At 39.9% G+C, this 23287-nt stretch overlaps 2 protein-coding genes across 5 annotated transcripts in view; both read left to right on the forward strand.

Annotated features, from left to right (window-relative positions):
• Positions 1 to 11734, forward strand: part of tncb (tenascin Cb) — a 138439-nt gene extending 126705 nt beyond the window's left edge. For all 4 annotated transcript variants that reach the window (XM_085787627.1, XM_085787625.1, XM_085787626.1 and 1 more), the window contains 8 exons: positions 9 to 152; positions 1673 to 1803; positions 1889 to 2021; positions 2792 to 2943; positions 4639 to 4735; positions 5236 to 5397; positions 8025 to 8188; positions 10064 to 11734. In XM_085787627.1, the coding sequence (XP_085643753.1) occupies positions 9 to 152; positions 1673 to 1803; positions 1889 to 2021; positions 2792 to 2943; positions 4639 to 4735; positions 5236 to 5397; positions 8025 to 8188; positions 10064 to 10174 (1094 nt within the window). In that variant the 3' untranslated portion in view covers positions 10175 to 11734. The remainder of the gene's footprint in view (positions 1 to 8; positions 153 to 1672; positions 1804 to 1888; positions 2022 to 2791; positions 2944 to 4638; positions 4736 to 5235; positions 5398 to 8024; positions 8189 to 10063) is intronic.
• Positions 11735 to 13515: 1781 nt separating this feature from the next.
• LOC146982040 (beta-1,3-galactosyltransferase 1-like) lies at positions 13516 to 15319 on the forward strand. Its single transcript, XM_085788223.1, has 2 exons — positions 13516 to 13952; positions 14560 to 15319. Exons 1-2 carry the CDS (start codon positions 13632 to 13634, stop codon positions 15193 to 15195), a joined length of 957 nt encoding a protein of 318 aa, XP_085644349.1. The 5' UTR covers positions 13516 to 13631; the 3' UTR covers positions 15196 to 15319.
• Positions 15320 to 23287: the final 7968 nt, after the last annotated feature.

Below are 23287 nucleotides of genomic sequence, written 5' to 3' on the forward strand. Positions count from 1 at the left end.
GGCCCCAGTGGCTCCGGTGATGGAGCGCGTGTCTGGGAACGTGGTGGAGTTCGAGATGACTTCCCTGACGCCAGCAACGCACTACACTGTGAAGGTGTACGCCGTGAGGGACTTGGCCAAGAGCGCAGCCACGACAACCGAATTCACCACCGGTGAGTGATCCCAATTCCTCTGTAAACAAAAGTTCTAATAAAGGTGCCAAATACCTTTTCCTTAAAGGGATAGTTCAACATTTTGGCACATTCGCCTATTGCCATAATCCCTATAGTTTTAGGAGTAGGTTTGTTACCTTTAATTGTCGGTGCAAGTTGTTTTTAGATCGGTAGGACAGAGACGTGAGCTGCTCAGCTAAAGCAACGGAGGCGTATGGTACTTTCACATTTTCCTCATCAAACTAAATACACAATCCAACAACTCCAAAATGCTCTGGTGGAAAAGTTGTGACCTGTACATTCACCACGCTATGAGATAATAACGTATAATTATGTAACATTACGACACATGAAGCAATTTAAATACTCAGAACTACTTGCGCTTTCGAAGTCACTCTGCCGAGCAACTGTGTCTGGAATGTAGTTCCGGCTATGCATTTGCCTCGAAAACAATTATATCTCGTAAGGTTCCATTATTATTTCATAGTCTGGTGAATGTGCAGGTCACAACTTGTCAATGAGCGTTTCGGAGTTGTTGGATTGTGTATTTGATGAGTTTGAAGAAGGAAAGGTGAATGTACCACGCGCCGTGCAGAGCTCACGTCTCCGCCCCGTCTATCTCAAAACAGCTTGCACCGACAGTTAAAGGTAATGATCCTACTCCTAAAACTATAGGGATTATGGAAATATGCTAATTTGCCAAAATGTTGAACTATCCCATTAAACACAGTGGCAGACACGACATGTCAAAAACTTTTCACTTTCAGACCAGCAGCTGTTTAAGAGGAAGTTCACCAAAAATAAAATACACCAAAATAAAACACCAAATAAATACTGAAATGGCTCATACACATACATAACATAAGATAAAATAGACTTTTTTTTTTTTTAGACTTTATTTATTTGCACATATAAAATAGAACATAACATTTACTTATCTCTCTTACTAGTGAGAAAGTTACGAAAAGAAAAATGTGCAGGTGAGGTCTGAAACCCAAAAGGCTTATAACATGACCTCACCTTGACACCTTGACCTAACAAATAATTGAAACACAGTAAAGAAATAATAATCACATACCTTGTGCAATGTAGAGAAATAACAAAATAAAAATTAAATAAAAAAAGAAAAGAAATAAAGATAAGGGAAGGTGATGATAGTAAAAATAACAACACTAAATATATAAATAAATGGAAAGAGGTGAGAAAAGAAAGCGAAACTAAAGAAAAAAAACTGATACAGATAAATTAAGTTCAAGTAAACACAAAAAAGAGAAAAAGAAAAAAAACATTTAAAAAAATAACATATAACATAAAAAATAACTGAATGAGCCTTTATTTCTTCTTAGAGTGGAGAAATTTGTCTTGGGCAATGGAGAGATGAAGATTCAGATACACACACAATAAAAAAACAAACAAACAAACAAAAGCAACATATAGCCAAGGCACAATTACATAAATAAATCAAATGAGATGCTCCCAACGACACCACTTTGTTACAGTATCTGACTGAATGTGTGCAGATGTGGACGCCCCTCAGGATCTGGCTGCCAGCAACATCCAGACAGAGAACTGCATGCTGACCTGGAAGCCGCCGCGCGCTGACATCACGGGCTACATCCTCAGCTTCGAGTCAGCCGACGGCACCGTCCGGGTGAGTGTGCGAACCGAACCGGTGGCGGTGAAATACATCTCAAAGTGTCGAGGAGTGAAATGTTTGAGCATGTTTGTTCCCTCAGGAGGTGGTTCTCAGTCCCACCGCCGTGTCCTACAACATGGCTCAGCTCAGCGCCTCCACCGAGTACTCAGTCAAGCTGCAGGCCATCGCCGGGCCCAAGAGGAGCAGAGTCATCACTACAGTCTTCACCACCAGTGGGTTGATTCATAGAGCTACATATTCTATCATCAGGGATGCAGCATATTGTGTTATGAGTGTATAGCGTTGGCAAAACTGTGGCTGCTCTTCAACTGATTGATGCCTTGTACTGGGATTCACTCAAACATACCATGTTCTCATTTATAAACATCTATAATTTCTTCTTTGCTTGGATGCATATTATCTAATTTGTGAATTAATTTATTGTAACAAGGGGTAGAACATATAAGTTAGCTTCTTTCTGCCCCCTTTCATTCAAGAGTTACAATGTTGTCATTTTTTATGAGTTTTATTTTTGTTTTTATGACAGACAGACAGACAGACAGACAGACAGACAGACAGACAGACAGACAGACAGACAGACAGACAGACAGACAGACAGATAGATAGATAGATAGATAGATAGATAGATAGATAGATAGATAGATAGATAGATAGATAGATAGATAGATAGATAGATAGACACTTTATTTATCCCGAGGGAAATTCAGTTTCTCAGCTGCACAATAAACATCATCATTCAACAAGACAAGACGACAGATCAGTTCATAAAATTAGTGCATAGAGAATAGAAGGATAATTAAGAATAAAATAAATTCAAGGTAATAAATAATAGAAATTATGCTTGATAAATGAATGAAATAAATAAACTAAACTAAACTAAACTACAGTAGTTAAAGGAATACACTGTTGTTTTATCCCATAGCTGTTCACTGTACTGTCTGATCCACTCTATCATATTTTGTGTGTGTGTGTGTGTGTGTAGCTGGCGTGCTCTACAGACACCCCCGGGACTGTTCCCAGGCCCTGCTGAACGGTGACACCACCTCAGGCCTGTACACGGTCTATCTGGGCGGAGACGAGAGCCAGCCCATCCAGGTCTACTGCGACATGAGCACTGACGGAGGCGGATGGATCGTAAGTCTCTGAACAAAGGGACAAATATGATCAATATGTATTAATGTTTGAAAAAGCATCACTGATTATACAGATGCATATTGATAAATTAGAACATCACGGGAAAAGTTAGTTTATTTCAGTTATTATTCATAAAGATTTATTAAACACAGACTGAAATATTTCATGTCTTTATTTATTCTAATTGTAATGATTATGGCTTATATTTAATGAAAACACAAAATTCTGTATCTCAAAAAAATAGTATAGAGTGAAAAAGTTCACTATTGTAACCTAATGGTGTCACACTCTAATCAGCTGATCAACTCCAAACACCTGCAAAGGTTTGAAATAACCCACTGAAGATGAAATAAACTAGTGAACTTTTTTAACCCTTTAACTGCCTGCTTGACCATTTGGTTGAGCTCATTTTGGGTCACTATATCTCAATGCAAGGAGTGCCTAACTTGGTTCAACCTGGTTAAGCCATCTCTACCACTCGGTTATATGAAAACAAGAACTAGTGAGGTAAAAAAACCAAAAAAAAACAGATGCCCAGACACCACAAAAAGTAAACACATGTAACTCCTGTGACAGTGACCACAGCTGGCCACAGCTGGCCACGGTAGTCCAGGTCAACCCCACGTGTCGATCACAGGCTACAGAGGTTCAGCAAAACGTGTGGGCACGGAAATTAATATTATCATTGACAACGTATGACACGCATTCCCAGGAAAGATCCGATCCGTCTGTTTAGACTGCAGATGTATCGGCAGATATCCAATTTGTATCTGATATATTTTCACATATGATAGGGGCCTGGATCTGATCTGACAGTATCCGATTCCATGCGTATGTGTTCCGTTTACATGTTCATGTTACAGATCTGATCTGTGCCACTTGAGAGGGAAAAATCGGAATTTGGTCATTTGAACGATGTAGTGTACAGACAGCCTTCGTCTGGTTGAGTAGCTCCACTGTCATGGAGGAGACTGCTGACCTCCATCATAGTCTACTTCACTGAGATGCTACTGTACATTACTAGTGGCTCTAACCACTGTGTGGAACCTACAATACATCTCAGCAGTTTCGAAGGTATTCATCCAGGTATTTGCTTTGGATTGTAGCCCCCAAACTTTACTGTTATAATTCAGTACAAGAAACAGTTTTCAGTTTCAGAAGCTCTTATTAACCCACTGTACATGGCCAGCACCACACAACAGGCACACAAAGCTAGAGTCTGTAGGGATTTTTTTCAGGGGTTGGTTGACTTGCATCTGTTGGGTGGGCTGGAGCACGTGACTGGTTTCCATTGTGTAACTTATATTGGTGTTTTATTTATTAAGTTTTAGTTTTGTCTTGCAGCACTGTAGTATAGATGATCTTTACTAAAACAATTACCTCAAAAATGTTATAAGGTGTATAACGTCATAGATCACTATAGTAGTGTTGTGTTTTGTTCCATTGCACCAAAGGAAAAAAAAGCTACTTTAATATCATAGGATGAGAAGGAGTTCATAGACAATATGATTTCTGTTGATACGAGTCCATGGTCTGCTGCAGCTAGATGAACTTGTCAAAACAAATACTGTATATAATATGATACTTTGGCTTCTTTCAAAATCTCATTATAAGACTTTATAGCAGCAGTGCTTGTAGAGATGTTTCACATACAGCTGATCTCACCTTCTTCATCTGTTGTTTTGCTCTCTGCAGATTTTCCTCAGACGCCAGAGCGGACGACTGGAGTTCTTCCGCAACTGGAAGAATTACACGGCCGGCTTCGGTGACATGAATGATGAATTCTGGCTTGGTAATTTCTCACAAACACCAGAGCACAACGCACTGTTTCACAATACGTAGGGACATGGTAACGTATAACTCCCCATGTAATTATAATGATTTATATAGAATGAACAGCATTCAGTGTTTTCTATCACCTGCTGCTGATACGATGTATTTTGTTGATTAAATATACATTGCATAAATGTAAAAACAGCAACATATGAATCGACACTACAGTGGTTCTACATGGACTGATTAAAATTCTATTTCATTATATAATAAAAAGCATATTGTGTGGGAGGCATGAAACACTAATATAATACTGTACACTGTGGAATAGCAGAGAGAAACATTAAAATCTGGATCCAAGCAGTTATCAGTCATCAAATATCATTTAAACCTGTTAATAATGTATATTTTGTTATTTAAATGTTAAACCCTGTATTATTACAAAATATATCAGGAATTCTCATCGTTTGCTTATAATTTCCATTTTTCTAGTTAATAATCCAATCTCCTCTCACTCAGGTTTGTCCAACTTACATAAGATCACAGCTGGAGGTCAGTACGAGCTGCGAGTGGACCTGAGAGATAAGGGAGAAACGGCCTACGCTCAATACGACAAGTTCTCCGTCTCTGAACCTCGGACCCGCTACAAAGTCCATGTAGGAGGATACAGTGGAACAGCAGGTAAGGCCGACTCCTGCAGCCCGCAGCCATGAATACAACTCTTCTGTCCAGCACCTTTCAGTTGCTCTCACAAATACATAGTTCAAAATATTAAAATGTTCTTATGTAGTTTTATTAAACAGTTGTTGTGGACTGTTTTCAATGGTAAATTACGGTAATACGCTGTCAATGATCTCGTGAGAATATCAAGCAGTATGAATTTTATCACCACCAACAGTTCAGGAAAAAGGTTAGAAATACATGTACATTACTCATTATTATTAATTAAATAAATTCCATCTGAACAAGTTCATTATATAAACTTCAAAAGATGAGGATTAAATTCTCATTTTATTATTCAAGTTCCTTTTGTAGTCTGTTTGAGATAGATCTACTCTCTACATTTGTCTTGTTAGTTTAGTTAGTTAGTCAGGAATGCTTCATCAATTAATCAATCATATTATCTATCTATTTCATAGATCAAAAAGAGGCTGAAGCTATTAAGCCTATATTCCTCCTACCATTAATCCTTTCCATTAGCCTTTAAAGCTATTTAGAATTGCAATGTTGCCCAATAAAGTTGCCAAAAATAGTATATCAAACTCAAAGCATAAATATATTAATATGCCCTGTTGCCCATAATATTGGAATATGTTTGTTTTCAGACACATTCCTCTTTTTATTCCAGTTTATACACACTGTCACAATAATTTCATGAGAAGAGGTCAAAATCTTTTTATTCCAACCCAATAAAAGAAAACAAAAATAATCATTGACAAGTGAAACCAAAATAATCAGCAGATGTTGCATACTCAAAACTGAAAAGTCAGTCTCCAGACACAGAGATACAATAAATAAAACAAAAAAACTAAAACTAAAACAAATGATCAGATGTAGGTTACAAGCTATGCAGCAAAAACACGTAAAGTGAACTGTGTAAGTTTGCTGAAGACTTACCTTCTACTGCCCTTGCAATAAGTTTGGGCTCATAAGTGACAAACTGTATATGGTTTTATATCTGAGCTGTGTACAGAGTCACTTTTATGGGAGATGACATTGTCTCAGGGACATGCAAAATAGAGTGCAGCAAGACAGACAGACAGACAACACAGAACACAAGTTAATAATTCATAATCATAGTTTTAAAATGACCTATAATGAACCCGGTAGCTCCTATTACGGTAGTGAAAAGACACAATCACAGACTGCTTAAAAAGTAGTTCTGAACCATTTCCTAGAAATCAAATCTAAACCAACATGGAGTAGCTCCTGGAGCAGAGTGAGCAAATGCTTTTGATAAATCAGTGTTTTCCCTTATCAGCATCAGATAGAGATCATTAACAACCTCAGCAGCAGTGACAGAGCTTCATGTGACCAGACTGATGAGGGTGTGAACAGAGTGACTGGAGTTCATCGTTAACTAATGATTCCAGGAGTTTAGAGCAACAGGATCATTTGGAGATTGACTGATCGTTAATGAGGTGGTTTACATCACCGCCCTCATGATGTGAAACCACATGTTCTGACTTTCAGACCTCATGTATAACTCCTCATAAAGAAATGTAATGTGTTGGAGGATTTGATAGAACTGTAAAAGAATGGGCAATTAATCCTTTAAGATAATGTTTTTTTTGCTTTCCCTAAGGAGGATGTATATTATTTCTGAGCTGCCTGAATGTTTCTGAGCTGCCTGAATGTTAGCCAATGGGCTTCTTCCCCAGGACACCTTACTCGAGTCCAGGCGTTATCCCTCTCCTTGAACTTGATGTTAGTCCAGTGGAGAAGCAGGGGCATGATCTGTCTTTAACCCTGAGCTGCGGCTCCAAAATTGATTCTACACTCATTATTTCAGAGGTGTGATGAATATTACTGTCAGCAAGGTCATGGAGGAAAATCTTAAAAATAAAAACTCCAGAAGCTGTGATTTTCTCTCTGCTATTGGACAGAATCAGATCGGTCAACACATACTTCGATCGATCCTCCAGGCTGAGGTAGGCACTGTAGCGCCCTGTTATGTAACAATGTAATACATTTTCACCTCATGATGTAGTAAAGACACATTTTGTAATACTCTGTCATATTTTGTAATAAAATTGTAATAAACTTTGCCGCACTTTGTAATAAGTTGTTACATTATACACCGAATAATTACATTTTTTTCACAAAAAAAGTGCAACATCCGCATTTTGTTATAATTTGGTGCATTAATGTAAGAATTTATTACAAAATGTGGTAAAGTTTATTACATATTGCTTCCAAGAATTTTTTTTACAAAATGTGACGTTATTACATCATGAGGTGAAAATGTATTACATTATTAAATAATGCGGCGCTACAGGCACACATTTTCTTAAGGTCTTTGAATCATTTGATGACTAATTTTATTAAAGTCACAGAGAACCAGCAGCTCTGTGTTATTGTACTGTGTTAGTAAGTTTGCAAATTTCTAGTAGCTATTTCTCAAGACATTTCCAGGCTTTTATTCATATAGAGTTTCATGCAGTTCACAGTATTCTGGTTTATACTGTGGTGTCACAGTGTTCATCCACCACAGAAACACAACAATGGACCTGCTGCTAAAAGAATCCTTCAGCTGACGCTCTGTCTGGTGTGTGTGTGTGTGTGTGTGTGTGTGTGTGTGTTTGCAGGTGACTCCATGACCTACCACCATGGTCGCCCATTCTCCACTTACGACCACGACAATGACATCGCAGTCACCAACTGTGCCCTGTCCTATAAGGGAGCCTTCTGGTATAAAAACTGTCACCGCGTCAACCTGATGGGACGATATGGAGATAACAGTCATAGCAAGGTACGGTATCACTGCATCCAACAGAGCTCACTGTGCACTTATTGATTCTTTTCACCCTGTATATGTGGAGAATCACAGAGGACATGATTCTTCTAGAAATCCTGTCCTTGTATATTGAAAAAAACAAGAAACAAGTTTAGCCTTGTGTCCAGTTCTTTTTATTTTTATTTTGACCATTTTTTATTTCCAAAACCCATGAAAACAACACTTTTTAATTCCTTATTATTTACAGCATTAAATCATACAATTTAGGTAAAATGTCTTTCATTCTAAACTCAACACTTAACAATTTTAGTTTTTCATGTTTTCTACCAGATTATGTCATAGGTCCATTTTTGGCCAAGGGAGCAATTCCATGTTATATTCTCAGTTCCCCATGATGGCTTACTGCACTCCAATGGAACAAATGGATGACAGAATATTGACACTGGTGTGATCTTAACAATACAAGAAAAACAAGTAGCACTGAGAATCTACCAACAAGTGCAAACAAACTGGTTAAAAAACAAAAAAAGGAATGGATATGTTATACTTATGACAAGAACTGATGTTAGTTAAAAACTATATGCAGTAAAGGTAGCAAGTAAGATAAAAAATTCAAAACAAAATTACAGACTCCGTCTGTTCATGGCCAAACATAAGAAAGAGGGTTAAGGAGCCTCATACATCTAGCCTGGCTCTCGCCAGACCCTTGTAGTTCCGCAAAGCTACGCCAGAGGCGCTACGCTCAGCTTCGCACAAGGGTCTAGACTCGAGGCCAATGCAAACTTCTTCCCCGGAGCAAAAAATAATGAACCAATCAGGATCGCCGGGCGGGACTTTCTGAGGTGTGACGTAGCGCTGAAGCGACTGTTTGAGTCAAACAACAATGGCGGCTCGCAGTGAGTGGCTGAAGTAGCACGTCATTCAAGATAACGGACAAGTGGTTTATCCAATCACATACAAGATTTTTTTACAAGGCCCCGCCTTCTGAAATGAATCGCCTATGGAGCAGTCCCAGACCCTTGTGCGGAGCTCAGCGTAGCTTTGCGGAACTACAAGGGTCTGGCGAGAGCCAGGCTATCATACATCTACTCTCTTTGACTGAAACACATTTAAACAAGTGCCTACTCAGCACAATCATCATCATCCATCATCACATTAAATGAAGAGGCGAGGGGTCTCTTATTCAGTAATGAGACAAGGTACAAACTAAACCATGATGTACAGTACCTGCAGTTGTACTGTGTAACTACTGTATGTAGCCCACCAAAGGCAAACTGCACTATCTGCATTTTTCTTAATTTTTTTTTTTTTGATCAATCTACAGTGTGGCATATTCTCTTCAATCTGGTAGAATTTGATATTGGTACTGCTAAAATTCCCAGAGTTCATCCATCCAAAAAAGCACAGTGAAACCAAGCCAAAGTGCAGTATCTGCAAAGAGTACTGTACTCCCAACATTCTATAATTTACTCTATAATTCAATTGGAGTAAAACCAAGGCAAAGTGCCGTATCTGTAGCTAATACCAAGCCAAGGTGCAGTATCTGCCATAAAACTGTCAAAATTGGAACTACAAAATACATTTAATTCAGTCCATCTTTATCTAATCAATTATAGACTTGGTAGTTATTCATAATTAGATGCTTAAACCTGACAATGAAAAACAGAAAAAGCTGTTTTTCTCAGTTTGGCATTTTTACAGATACTGCACTTTGCCTTTGTAGGGCATGTTTGTTGTACAGAGTGTAGAAAGCAAGAAGTTTAAGAACATGGTACGGATCACTGACTTTCCAGACTGGTGTTTTTGTCCAGTAGCAGAGCTGCTGTAATATGAATCTGTGACGAGGAAGAAGGCTATTGACCTCTAATAAATGTGTCCCCTCTTCTCCAGGGTGTAAACTGGTTCCACTGGAAAGGCCACGAGCATTCCATCGAGTTCGCAGAGATGAAGATCAGGCCTTCCAACTTCAGAAACCTGGAGGGAAGAAGGAAACGGTCATAAACGCTCCAGAATGTCCCACCACCCCCACCACCACCACCACCAACACTAACAACAACACTGCTACTACTCCGTCTGGACTCCCACACCCACCCACCCACCCACCCATCCACCCAGCAGCTACCAAAGCCACTGCCAAGAGCCCTGCTGCCTCCACACAAAACCCTTCCCACCTCCTTCCCACTGTCTCAGAAATCAGCCTCAACTCCATAACTCCCCCCTTCTCCTCCTCCCCCTTGTGGAAATACTGCCAGTGCTGAAATCAATGTGCATGTTACAAACTGAAATTAAAACCAAGCCCACACAGATTTAACTCACGCACCAAAGAGAGCAAAAACAAACTTCCATCTCACCCGATTCTGACCCGTTCCTCTTGTGTTGTAACATTATGTGGGGAGGCGTGAGTGCAGCTTGGGCATTCTGTTGTGTACAGTAATTAATACAGTTCCCTATCGCACATCCAAGCCACGTTTTTTTTTTTTTTTTTTGGGGGGGGGGGGATTCCAGAATGGACAAAGCTGTTTATTGTACAATGTGGTCTTGTTTTAGGTTCAGGGTGTCTTTGCTAAAAACTGATAAAACGCCGATAATCCAGATGGATTATCACTTCATTCCTTGTACAGCGCTGTACATGTACGGTATGCATCTGATTTGAAACGCTTGAAAAGGGATATTCCTCAGATGGCAACCCCCCGCCCCCCCCCCCCCAAACCGAGATGTCAGATATCTCCATCTAACTTGCCATTCGTTTGTCTTTGTGCAACATCACCTGTGTCAGTGTCACCTTACCTGCCCCCCCCCCCCCCAGGTTCCCTTTAGTCTCCCTCGACACAAGCCAACATCTGAAACGATACAGATGGAAATGTAAAGAGAAAAAAAAAATATTCTATGTAAAAGTATTTCCCATGTCCACCTGGATGGCAATGTTTCCATTCATTCCGCGAGAGCACCTGAATGCATCATTCTGCAGCCACAGTGTTGTGTTTTTCAAAAAAAAAAAAACCTGAAGAACAAAGAAAAGGGAAAAAAAAGCTGATGTGTTTTGACTTCTCTTCTGAATCCAAGGCAGGACCTATTGTTATTATTATTATTATTATTCACTCTATGATGACATGCGGTGATTATTACATAGTCTTTTCTTTCTTTTTGCAAAATGTGAATACAGTACATGCTGTATATGTGGAACAAGAGAATGTTTACGTGTTGTTAACACAAAAGATGTTGATGCTCGAAACGTAAAAAAAAAAAAAAAAGGCAAAAAAAAAGAAAAAAAGGCCAATTCCAATTGATTTCCAGTTGACATAGTGTGGCCTCGATGCTTATGTTGATGAAAATAGTGTTTGAACAGGCCAAAACTAGAGAACTAGTTACTGTTTCTACCCCCCTGACCCCCCCTCCTGCCCCCACCCCTTGCTATGGCAGGATACTAAACTAAACCACTGACCTTCTAAAGAATGCCTGTGTAAATTAAGTTTGTTTTATTGTTTTGTTTGTTTATAACTGGGTGAACAACAGGTGTTTCTCTGTAAACTGTATTACAATAAACAGTTTGTTTAAAAGGAAGACGGTCGGTCGGTGTCTGTGATTGAGAGAAGCTGAGTCAGTACTGTAGATCCACTTCTTCTACTGATAGACCTTCATTTTAAACTGACAGGTAGGATGTTCACAGAGGAATGCACTATTAATAGCAGAGACAAGAGGATTCAGACTCAACAAGTCTCCATTAATAACATCCAGACCACTTATGTAATAATATCCAATGACATCATCAGCCCTAAAATAAACATCTGTCACCATCTGCTGCCTGAGAGACATCATGATCATGGAGCTGTTTAGCATGTAAAGCAGGTCTATTCAAAGAGTGGCCAAATGCAACCTCCAAGTGGCCCGGCCCAGAGTCCTGTTGTAAGAAATGCAGAAAAACCTGAACTACAGCCATAGACTGTGAATACTGTTTTTCTTCTTCATGCACTTTGAGGTGTGCCTAGGTGACTGAAATGTTTATTTTAATTCATAAGGAAAGCAAGTTATTGCTATTACTTGGCACGTTTTCGTTTTTTTTAAAAATTGCCACTATACCTCAGTTTCAGCACAATTAAAGCTTATCATTGTTTTTATGCACTTTTTGATGTAGCCTACCTGTGTCAAATGTGACCAGTTTTTTAAGGGAAACAATGAATACTTGGTTTTCAATACATTAATTTGTGTTTAAAATGAAAACCTCTGGCCCAGATAAAATTCTTGGTTTGAAAATCTGGCCCAACTGAATTTGTAATTGAATAGCCTGGTCTAAAGCCTCTCGATTAACACTGAGCAGCAGGTTTGAGTTCCAGTAGGCCGGACAACACAGTCTCTCTGCACCATAGGTTACAATGGTCTGCTTCTTCTTTCTTTCTTTCTTTCTTTCTTTCTTTTGTCTTCCTCTATTGACTCATTCAATGAACAAGTAAACAACAAACAAATGAATGAATAAAGGAAGAGAAATGAATGGTTTCCTAAAATGATCATCAGGTTGAGGTGTAAAAACTCTTTGTTTTTGTTTTGTTTTTTTGCTGTAATAATAATAGGCTAAAACATTTTATTTGTAAGCGCTTTTACAAAATGCTCAAAGACACTTTTAAAAATCATAAAATAGAGAAGATTAGAGAATACTTTATTCATCCCCAGGAGGGAAATTCAAATTAAAGTCAGAATGAAATGAAATTAAAAAAAGAAATAAAACAGTATACAACATTATACACACAATTATACATTAAAAGCTCAATGTATGGGTGTGTGTGTGTGTGTATATAAATATTGAGAATGATATGATAGCTATAGGATATGAAAATATGGATCTATAAAGAGTAGCCTATATGGCTGTAGTAGTAAAAGGTGCTGATATGAAATCGAGGAGTGAGGAAGCTAAAAACCTCACCTTGGTTATTGGTTTTTCTTGTGTTGTTTCGTTTTTTTTCGTTGGGTTGTTTTATTGAAGTTTTTGCTTTTATTGTATTCTATGTAGCTAATTCTGTCGGACCCCAGGAAGAATAGTGGTTTTGCTGCAGCTAATGGGGAGCTTAATAAACTAAACTAAACTAAACAGAGTTACAGTTAATAGCAGCACATAGGCTATAATAAAGCAGATTCTGTCTGAACTCACAGTTACCTCGGGGACCGGACATAGGCTAGTTGATCCCGGACCGCTGCCGTCACTTTCCAGACTGTTTCCTGATTCTCGTGGTGGGAGTGGCCGCTGCTCTCGACACAGGGAGGGGCGTGCGTGCGTGCGTGCGTGTGTGTGTGTGTGTGCGTGCGTGCGTGTGTGTGTGTGTGTGTGTGTGTGTTTGATTGGAGCTGCTGGCTTTCCTGGTTCCGCGTCGGACTCTTTTCTCCTCCAGTCAGATGAGGAGAACGCGGCCCTACGTGGACGCGCGCCGGTGAAAACGAAGCGGACCCTGGATCTGGATCTGCTCAGGCGATGAGGACTTTCTCCTGGAGGATCATCAAATTACTCGCCGTCTCGGCCGCGCTCGTCCTGTCCGCTCATATCTTTGTGAACACACAGGGTAAACACCTTCCCACGCCCAGTCCCCTTCCGGAGGAGGAGTACAGGGTCCTGTCCCCTGAGACATACCGGTATGTCCTCAACCAGCCCTCTGCATGTAGGGGGAGAAGCCCCTTCTTGGTCTTCATGGTCCCGGTTGCTCCTCAGGAGGCTGCAGCCAGGGAAACCATCAGGAAAACATGGGGTGCACCAAGTCAGGACACCTTAACTCTCTTCTACATGGGACTACCACAGGTAAGAGAGAGCTTCTATATCTTCACCCTCCAAACACTAACCCCCAGAGGAGAACCCCTAAAAATAGGTTTTTAACACTTGCTCTGTAACTGTAATGATTTATTAATATTGTAACTTTGGTGATCCTTTATATGTGTGATGTTGGTTGTTTCCTTTTTTTCTCTCATGATTATGAAATATTTGATTACTATTTCACTGCTATGATGAAAAGAACTTTTTGACTACAAATGAGTTCCCACTGTGTGTGTTGTGTTGTGTTTTTCTGGGCCCAATTGTTTAATGATAGCGTATGATGTTTTCTATATTTAAAAGATTTTCTATATTTAAAAACTTTAAAACTATATATTTAAATGTGTATATTTAAATACTGTAAGCTGAAAGATGTGCCCCTTACCTTCAGGCTCGCGCCTCCTCACCTAATTGGACCTCACACCCATACACCTGTGACCCTATATATGGGTGTGAGCGTTCCTTTGTTCTGTTGGCACCTGAAGAAGACCACACATGGTCGAAAACGTTTGTGCAAGTGCTAAATAAATCACTGTGCCCTCCTTTAAGAGTGTGCGGGCAACCCTCTCTTTTTCAACCCTCTCTTTTACTACCACAGGAAGGGGACATGTCCAGCGTCCAGGACAAGCTGCAGGATGAGAGCAAGAAGCATGGGGACATCATCCAGATGAACTTCCAGGACAGCTACAAGAACCTGACCATCAAGACGGTGATGATGATGAACTGGGTGGCGACCCACTGCCCAACCGCCTCCTACGTCATGAAGGTGGACGCCGACATCTTCGTCAACGTGTTCTACCTGGTCAGATGGCTGGGGACATGTCCACGGCAGGGCTTCATCACGGGGTCGGTGATCAGGGACGGCCGTCCGAGGAGGGACGGCAACAGCAAGTGGTATATATCCGAGGAACAGTACCCCGAAGACAGCTTCCCCCCGTACGTATCCGGGGCCGGGTACGTCCTCTCCGCAGACCTGGCCAGCAGGATCTCCTGGGCGACCAAGTTCGTCCGGGCGATCCCTCTGGAGGACGTGTACGTGGGGTTGTGTCTGCGCGTGCTGGGCGTCCGGCCCGCGTATTCCCTCGGCCTGCTGGGCCTCAGGAACCTGTTTGAGGTCAGGGACTTGGAGTACGACAGGTGCAGCTTCAACAAACTCATCATCGTCAACGGGTTCAAGCCGGCGAAGCTGCAGCGGGCCTGGCAGGATTTCTCTGAAGGCCGCACCAGCTGCTGACTGAGAAGTTTCACCAAGTTGCTTCATGGCTGACAGCGAATGAATGGACAAAAACAAAGGAATAACTATAGCCTTCTGTAAAGGAAGAAAGCCATTACACACACACACAGTCACGGGGAGGAGGTGTTCAGGTAAAAGGGGAATGAGATGACAGGTTTACTTGCAAACAGATGAAACTATCTACTACCTGCTCTTTAAAGGGACATTGTGTAACTTCTCCTGTTATCTATTCACAAATATCGATTATTTCGTTCAAAAGTATGTTTTTCATCACTTTTCATTCATTATTTACGTTCAGTGGCAGCGTGACGGTAGGAAACCACAGAAACTCAGCGGAGACACCGGAACTGTCGGCTCAGGTCGAGGTGGCGTCTGTGAAAAGTCACCGCGGTAACGCAGTGAGGAGGAATGGAGCGTTAAAAACGGTAAAACATGGGTCAGGTAAACAATACGACATCGCCATGACAACATATTGTCACGTGTATTGTTTTATTGTTTATGCCGTTACGTGCAGCGGCTGTCGTCCGTCTGCCCAATTTCACGTGAATGCAGCATGAAAAATACGATTGAATTGCTTGCGATATACAACCGCAACGCTATGGGAGTAATTCCTACACAATGTACCTTTAATGAAACCACAGACATGTGCAGCCTCCTAAAGGCCACGAAGCCAAAGAAGCTAATTTTGCGTCTCTTTTATTTTTATTTGTTTGTTTATTTTATAATTTTACCACTGACATTTAAAAAGCCAAATCTTTATATAAACAGCTGGCACAGTAAGCATTAATGTGACAGGCAACTGTTCATCAATAATTTGCACTTTAGAAGAATGATGAACGTTCTGTCTCATAGTGTGTCATAGGAAAAGCTGCTGGGTTTGATGTTATGTGAATAGTTGCAGGTAAAGTTTCTGTTCATCAAGAAAATCAACTAATTATCCAGCTTTATCTAAAAGAATGTATAGGTCTGAAATTATTAGTCATCATTTAGTTGATTAGCAAAAAATGTAATCGGCAACACATTTAAAGAGTTATCGATCATCATAAAATGCATATCTGACATTTTATGGACGAAACAGTCAAACAAAACAATTGAGAATTCATTCAGCAGAGAACATAGACAAGTACAGGGTGAGGTCTTCACAGTCTTCAGGTTATAATCACATCACTACATCAGACCAGATAGCCTTTAATTCAAACACCAAACTCTTCTCCAGTGCCTGTTTTATTCCACAGTGTTGGATTTCACTGGTTGTGAAAGGTGCTGCAGATAGGAATGTTATTATTATGATTACTTGCATTTAGGTGATGCAGCCTGAAGCCATATAGAATCACCAAAATGACTGAAGATAAGGTTTTTGGCTGTAATTGAAGATGAAGGTAATAGTCTGTTGAATGGGTTTCGGCCTTTAGCCTTATGCACCAATGTGCTTTAATTCTTTTTCCGAAATGCTGAAAAAATCTATATAGTAATGCTGGCGTGAAGATGATATAATATATAATGTATCATCAGACATTGCAATCTAAACCAAAGACTATTATAAATAGAGCCAAGTTTGTACCTCATATAGAGCCAAGTTTGTACCTCATGGTTTTTATGTACAGTTGGTTTCCACAGGTTAAACATTATTATGTTAGAACATAAAGATTGCAGTTAGAGCTTCATGTTATAGATGTGCAATATAAGCTTATAAAATAACCTGCAGCTTAGCTTTGTTCGGTTGTGTGATAAGAGAAAGTGCCTATTCATGTCTAGTATGTGTTGTAGTTACAGCTGAGAACCAGCTGGTGGCAGCATGTGTCAGCAGCTGACATGTATGTTACACTTGACCTTCTGACAGTGATGCTTATAATTACAGGTGAGGGAGAAACAGCTTGTTCCATTATAGACTGACACTGATTATGAAACACCACGATGCCTCATAGAGCTTTACCTCATCTCTGGATATGAGGCTCTGTATTTCTACTGCATATTAATGTGGAAATGTATGACAACCGACATTAAATGTTCTCATTATATTTTATCAATCGAAAATCATTACTGCTGTTATTGATCAGGGGTTGTCACTGCAGCTTAGTAAATGCAAATGTTCTTACCATGAGATTGAAGAAGGTTGAAAAAACTAAACTAGTAAACAGTTAGAGCAGATGTGGAATGTTGGATATGAAATATGCAATTATGCAAATAATATCAGGGGTCTCCTTTTAGCCTGTAGAGCTGCTTTGACCAAATAAAGGTGATGAGAGATCGTCATGTCTGGTTATATTTTATTCACATTCTTATTTCAGACTGAACTCAGAAACAAATCAGATCATTTAACGAGTGATGACAACATCCAGAGTTCAGCTTTTTGTACCAAACTCATGTGAATGTCACATCAGACGAGACTGTGAGTCATGGTTCAGTCAGAGCTCAGCACAGACATGATAACCACTCTGTGAAGAAGCTCCTCAGTCAGTCATCAGCGACGGATGACAGATGTCGGATTAAACAGGAACTTAAAATACAGAATTCACTACTATTCACTACTATTTTCTAAAATTTACACAAACATGGGTGAAAAAACTTTCTGTATCCAAAGCGACATATTTCCAGTTTGTTGGGAAAGTTAAGTTTATATGTTCTGTTATGAAGAGTAGTAGATGTAAAGATTTTGGCTAAAGCCTTGACAGTGAGGCTTGAACTACCAATCATCATAATAGGTTTATTGAAGAAAGTAGTTCCTTTAATAATTATTATTAAGCATTTAGCACATCTGGCTTGATATTGATTGGGTTGAATGGCCCTTCCTATTCATATTATGGCAAGATTGTGAAGTCAGTGCTTTGCCAGTCTCCCTGTTATTTTAAATTAATTGTTGCTCAGATTCTCCATTAGACCATGGAAATTGCAAATGAGGCCCCTTGGGCCCCCTTTTGTATCTGTTGGCTATTAAGGCCTTAGCCGAGCTTAATATAGCTCCCTTCAGAGGGGCTATACTGTTCAAGACAGCACGCTACATCAAATTTGTTGCGCTATCTTGCCCTTAGTGAGAAAAATGATACTTTCCCATGTTTGTAACAAAATACTACAATAACAGTTTGCCCCTGTCTTGAAAAGCTGGTCAGGATTAATGTTAAACCAGTCATTATGTGCATTAAAGACATACTGTAGGTGGGAAATCCAACTGTTTCCTTGTTAGGTATTAACATATGATTTTATATTAATTTAAATTCAATTCAATTCAATTCAAATGGCTTTGTTGGCATTATACATATTGCCAAAGCAAGCATTTGGAATTTAAAAAGATTCATATGACACAATGTTTACAGATTTCATTTGGCCACACAGAGAGGCAAAGCACTTGGGGATGAGTAAATCCAGAAACATGTATTAATAAGGAGCCTGATGATGTAATAGCCTACTGGCCATGTTGCAAAGTCTACAAATAGACCCTATAAAAAAAGAAAAAAAAAGAAGACCTGTTGCACATCAACAGCAACAGATTGGATGATGTGACCTATTGAGAGCAGACGGTGAAAGCATTAGCTGCAGCCTGCTGCTTGATGACTGCAGTGGGGCCGGTGCTGGTGAGTGGGCTGCTTCATGATTCAGCAGTGAGGCTGAGCGTCAGCAGATGGCAGTTACTGCTGCATTTATCCACAGAGGGAGAAGGTGGGTATTCTTCTGTTCTGTGGTACCAGAGTCAGAAGATTAATGAGAATGGGATCAAACCTGTGGAAGACACACAGCTCACCGCCCTGTGGTGATCCTGACAAGTGGCATTCGTTTATGTTGTTGTCACGAGTAGTGAGATGATGTCAAGTTATTTTTATCTTAAAGCAGAAGTGAGCGATCCGGTGGTTTTGGCTAACTTCTTGTCAGCCGATGGAGTTAGCAGTCCCCGCCCTCGTCCCTACGTCACCACATTCACGCGCATCCCTTGGCTGCACACACAGAGAAGACCGCCCCTTTATGCCGTTCTCTCTCCTCATTGGATCAAGGTTGTAGGATACAAGGAAAGTTTTCTCCTCGGCTTACAGCAGAGCAGAGTGACTAACAGACCCGTGTTTCAGACCAAACACTCTATATAAGTGATTCCCGTCAGAAGATATAACTATTTAAGACTTATATTAACACAAACATTACGCTTTCTGCTTTAAAGGGATAGTTCACCCTAGAATGATATTTCGCTCATTATCTACTCACCCTCATGTGGACTAAGGGCTGGAAGAAGTTTCAGAGTCCTCCGTCCCTTCTCTGAGTTACAGGGGGTCTCAGCGTAGCAGTGCATGTCCATATAACGGTTATAAAGGGACACCAGAGCTCTTCGTAAAAAAACACACACAAAAAAACATCCAAATACCTCCATGCTGCTCGTATGTAATGTCCGTCTTGTGCTGAAGCCCCAAATTGCGTAATTGTCCCGAAAAAAATTAAATAAGTCTATATTTTAAGCTTGTTTGTAGCGGAAGCTTCTCAAAGCTCCTCTTCCTGGTCCGTCCAAATCTCGCGTGATTCGCAGTAACCGCACTGACGCCGGCGCAAATCACGCGAGATTTGGACGGACCAGGAAGAGGAGCTTTGAGAAGCTTCCGCTACAAACAAGCTTAAAATATAGACTTATTTAATTTTTTTCGGGACAATTACGCAATTTGGGGCTTCAGCACAAGACGGACATTACATACGAGCATCATGGAGGTATTTGGATGTTTTTTTGTGTGTGTGTTTTTTTACGAAGAGCTCTGGTGTCCCTTTACAACCGTTATATGGACATGCACTGCTACACCAAGACCCCCTGTAACTCAGAGAAGGGACGGAGGACTCTGAAACTTCTTCCAGCCCTTAGTCCACATGAGGGTGAGTAGATAATGAGCGAAATATCATTCTAGGGTGAACTATCCCTTTAACTGTGTTTGTGTGGCTGTTCTTGGTTTAATCATCTACCTTTTTTTATACCAGCTTCTATGATCCTTATCCTATTTGTTTTCAAGTGTAACTTTGAGGCACTTGCAGGTCCGTTGTACTTTGGACTGTAACTCTTGACTGACTGTCCCCGTCACCCTGGAGAACAGGTCGACCCTCCTGGCTGGGATTTGCTCTGGTCCCTCCTGTTCAGAGCTTCCTTTCTTCAGACCAGCAGTGACTCAACCCAGGGGGGAGTTCCCTAAACTTTGCACAGCCTCATTCCCTTTTCACACACCATGACATCACAATAAGGTCGAATTGCTGACTTGACTTTCACTCTTCTTATTTACACATGGCAATAAAGTTTTGTCTGTTAAACTGAGTCTTTTCTGATTGTTCAGATTGGACATGGTTACAAAATATGTATTTTTACAAGCATTTTTTTCTTTTTTTATTTATAGATAATTTTAATTTTTTAGTAACATTTTCTCAAAGGTCTTCAAGACTACATTACGACCAGATCCACTCTTGGTTATACAGTACTAGGGACATCAGGGAGCACTGGGAACCTACAGAATATGCAGCGCCACCTTCTATCCTACAGTATGGTCTCCTCTATGGGAAAAAACTTGTTCTCCTCCAGTGGGAAAAAGACACCTACTTTCAAAGCATGGTTAACGGCACTGACTGATACATTACACCTTGAAAGGATTCGTTATTCTCTTAGTGGTAGGTTGGAAGACTTCAAAAGGATGTGGCAACCAATTATTTCTTTCTTGAAACAGGATGTAGGACAACCTGAGTAGGACTGGGTGGGCGGGACGGGGTGGGTCAGGGAGGGAGTTATTATTTATTTATTTATTTTATTTTAATATTTAACATTTATTTACTTATTTTTGTATCTTTTTTCTATTTTTTTCTCCCATCTATTGTTTTTCATTTATTTACTTATTTGTAGGACACCTTTGTTATATATTTCAAAATAATGAAGCATTGCATAAACCAAAGATGGATGTATTTTGGATATACTGTCTGCTTCACAATGAAAATATTTGAAACAGATCATTTTCATCTTTTAGTACAAAAGGTAACACGTACACATATTCAAGGTCCGGGGGTGATCAGTATATCCAACAGACAAAATATCATGCACAACACGTGTAAACCATAGACTGTAAAAAGAATGGACGTCCGTGACGTCACCCATTGGTTTTGGGGAGTCGTTTTTTGTGACTCAAATATGGCGGCCTGAACAGCGCCATGTTGGATTGGCCGGCCGAGAACCCGCCCACTGGCCTCGAAGCAGCTGTCCACGGAGCTGCTCGGACCTGTCACTCAACGTTTCCGCGCCCTAATTGGCCAGAGTTTTAACCTAATAACAGTAAAACGGTATAGTTAAAAAAAAATTCACCCCCCTCAGAGTGTGTGCGGGGGTAGAAACTATCGATTGAGACGAAAAAACGTTCTGACACCAGGCTTTTAACATGTTTACTGAGGATGTAAAGTTGGCGATTTTAACATGGGGGTCTATGGGGAATGCTCCCTTCTGACACCAGCCCCCAGAGGAATCCGAGGGGATTGCAGTTTTTTGAACGCGGAAGTGAGCTTCACTTCTCAGACCGACAACTGCCCCCTTCTCACTCATTGGCCAAATAAACATGCCATTTCTGCCATCGTTTTTCACCCAGATCTTTTTGGAGTCAGATTGAATAAACTAGCACTTTTTCTTTGAAATTACTGCCAGGTATATAAATCACACTGACACATTATCAGTCCTGGCTAACAGCAGTCTGTTTACAGATTGCAGCTGAAAAAGTGCAATATCATTCATCTGAACTGATTTAGACTCTGGTATCTCGGAGAAAATAGCAGAATCTTGTACTGGCTGTATGTGTTGTTTCTATCCTTTATCTGAGACAAGCCAAATATGTGAATTAACAACAATAGCAAAATCAAATAGCAGAGCATTTTACAACATTTCCATTACCTTATGAAATGCTCCAGTATTGCACTTGCATAGAGGTGAGACACTCACTAGAGGTCGCAGTGCAGATGTTTTCTCTGGCTGTTTTAAGGTGTGAAATTGGTGGAGTTCCCCTGTTATAACCAAGGGATTCAGTGAACAGCTGCAATGTTCCATAAAAGTAGTCCCTAGTCAAAACCCAAAAACCCTGTTACAAGAAATTTAAGTTTAGAAAGGAGGAAATGAATTTGGGCATACAAATGGAACATTTTCGAGTCTTGTCGATGAGTCTGAGGGTGACAATAATTTGACTGACAGCCGTAAAAGACAAGAGGTCAAAAGCTTTTTTTAAAAAAGTGTCTAAACAACTGCATTAAACAATGTTAAATGTGTATGCTTGTGCAATGTTACCATGCAATACACAAAAAAGCTACATCATGCTCAGGAGCTCTGCATGTTGTATTTCCTGTACATCCTGAAGTGATATGAACCTCCAGCTCAGCAGCTTAACCCTTTGATGCACAACATGGGTCTAAATAGACCCGAGTGAGTTTTTTTGTGCTATATCTTTGCGAAAAATTTATTTCATCATATAGAATTCCAGGTATTCCTCAATTAACTTGTTTTTGATCATAATACATCCTTATTTTATTTTTTACCTTTTCACTTTTTTAATAAAAACACATTTTGTATCACTACCCCTCTAATGCGCAACATGGGTCTAAAATGACCCACATTCATTTCCAATGTGATTTCATGCTGAGTGATAGTTTCTTTGCTGTAACTTTTGAAATCTATCTATTTTATGATTGAATGTTCCAAGTATTATTTAATCTTAATCTTGTTTTTTATTAGTGGGGTCATTATTTCCATTTTTCATTTCTTACTTGTGAACAAAAATGAACAAAAATGTCTCAGTGAGTGGACCAGTTGAAAAAAACAAGTATAGCAAGAATACTTTAATTTTAGCATTCCCTCACTATCTATACCAACAACAGACAATTGTTTCCTTGATTACAATAATGACTAGTCATTACTTGTCCTTTTTCCCCATTAATAGCTCTGTTGACATATTCTACTGTGGTCAACAGCTAGCCATAGTTTATTCTATCTGAGTAGGCTATTTCAATGTTATATCTTTGAAATCACTGCACAGTATTTATCATTTTCTTAAGTAAATATTCTTTTTTAAGCACATATAATCATATTTACTTGTTTTACAATTATTCCAATTTACCTAAA

This window comes from Trachurus japonicus, chromosome 9 (genome assembly GCF_045865225.1).
Source record: "Trachurus japonicus isolate A0001 chromosome 9, Traja_1.0".
In the NCBI taxonomy this organism is placed as follows: Eukaryota; Metazoa; Chordata; class Actinopteri; order Carangiformes; family Carangidae; genus Trachurus; species Trachurus japonicus.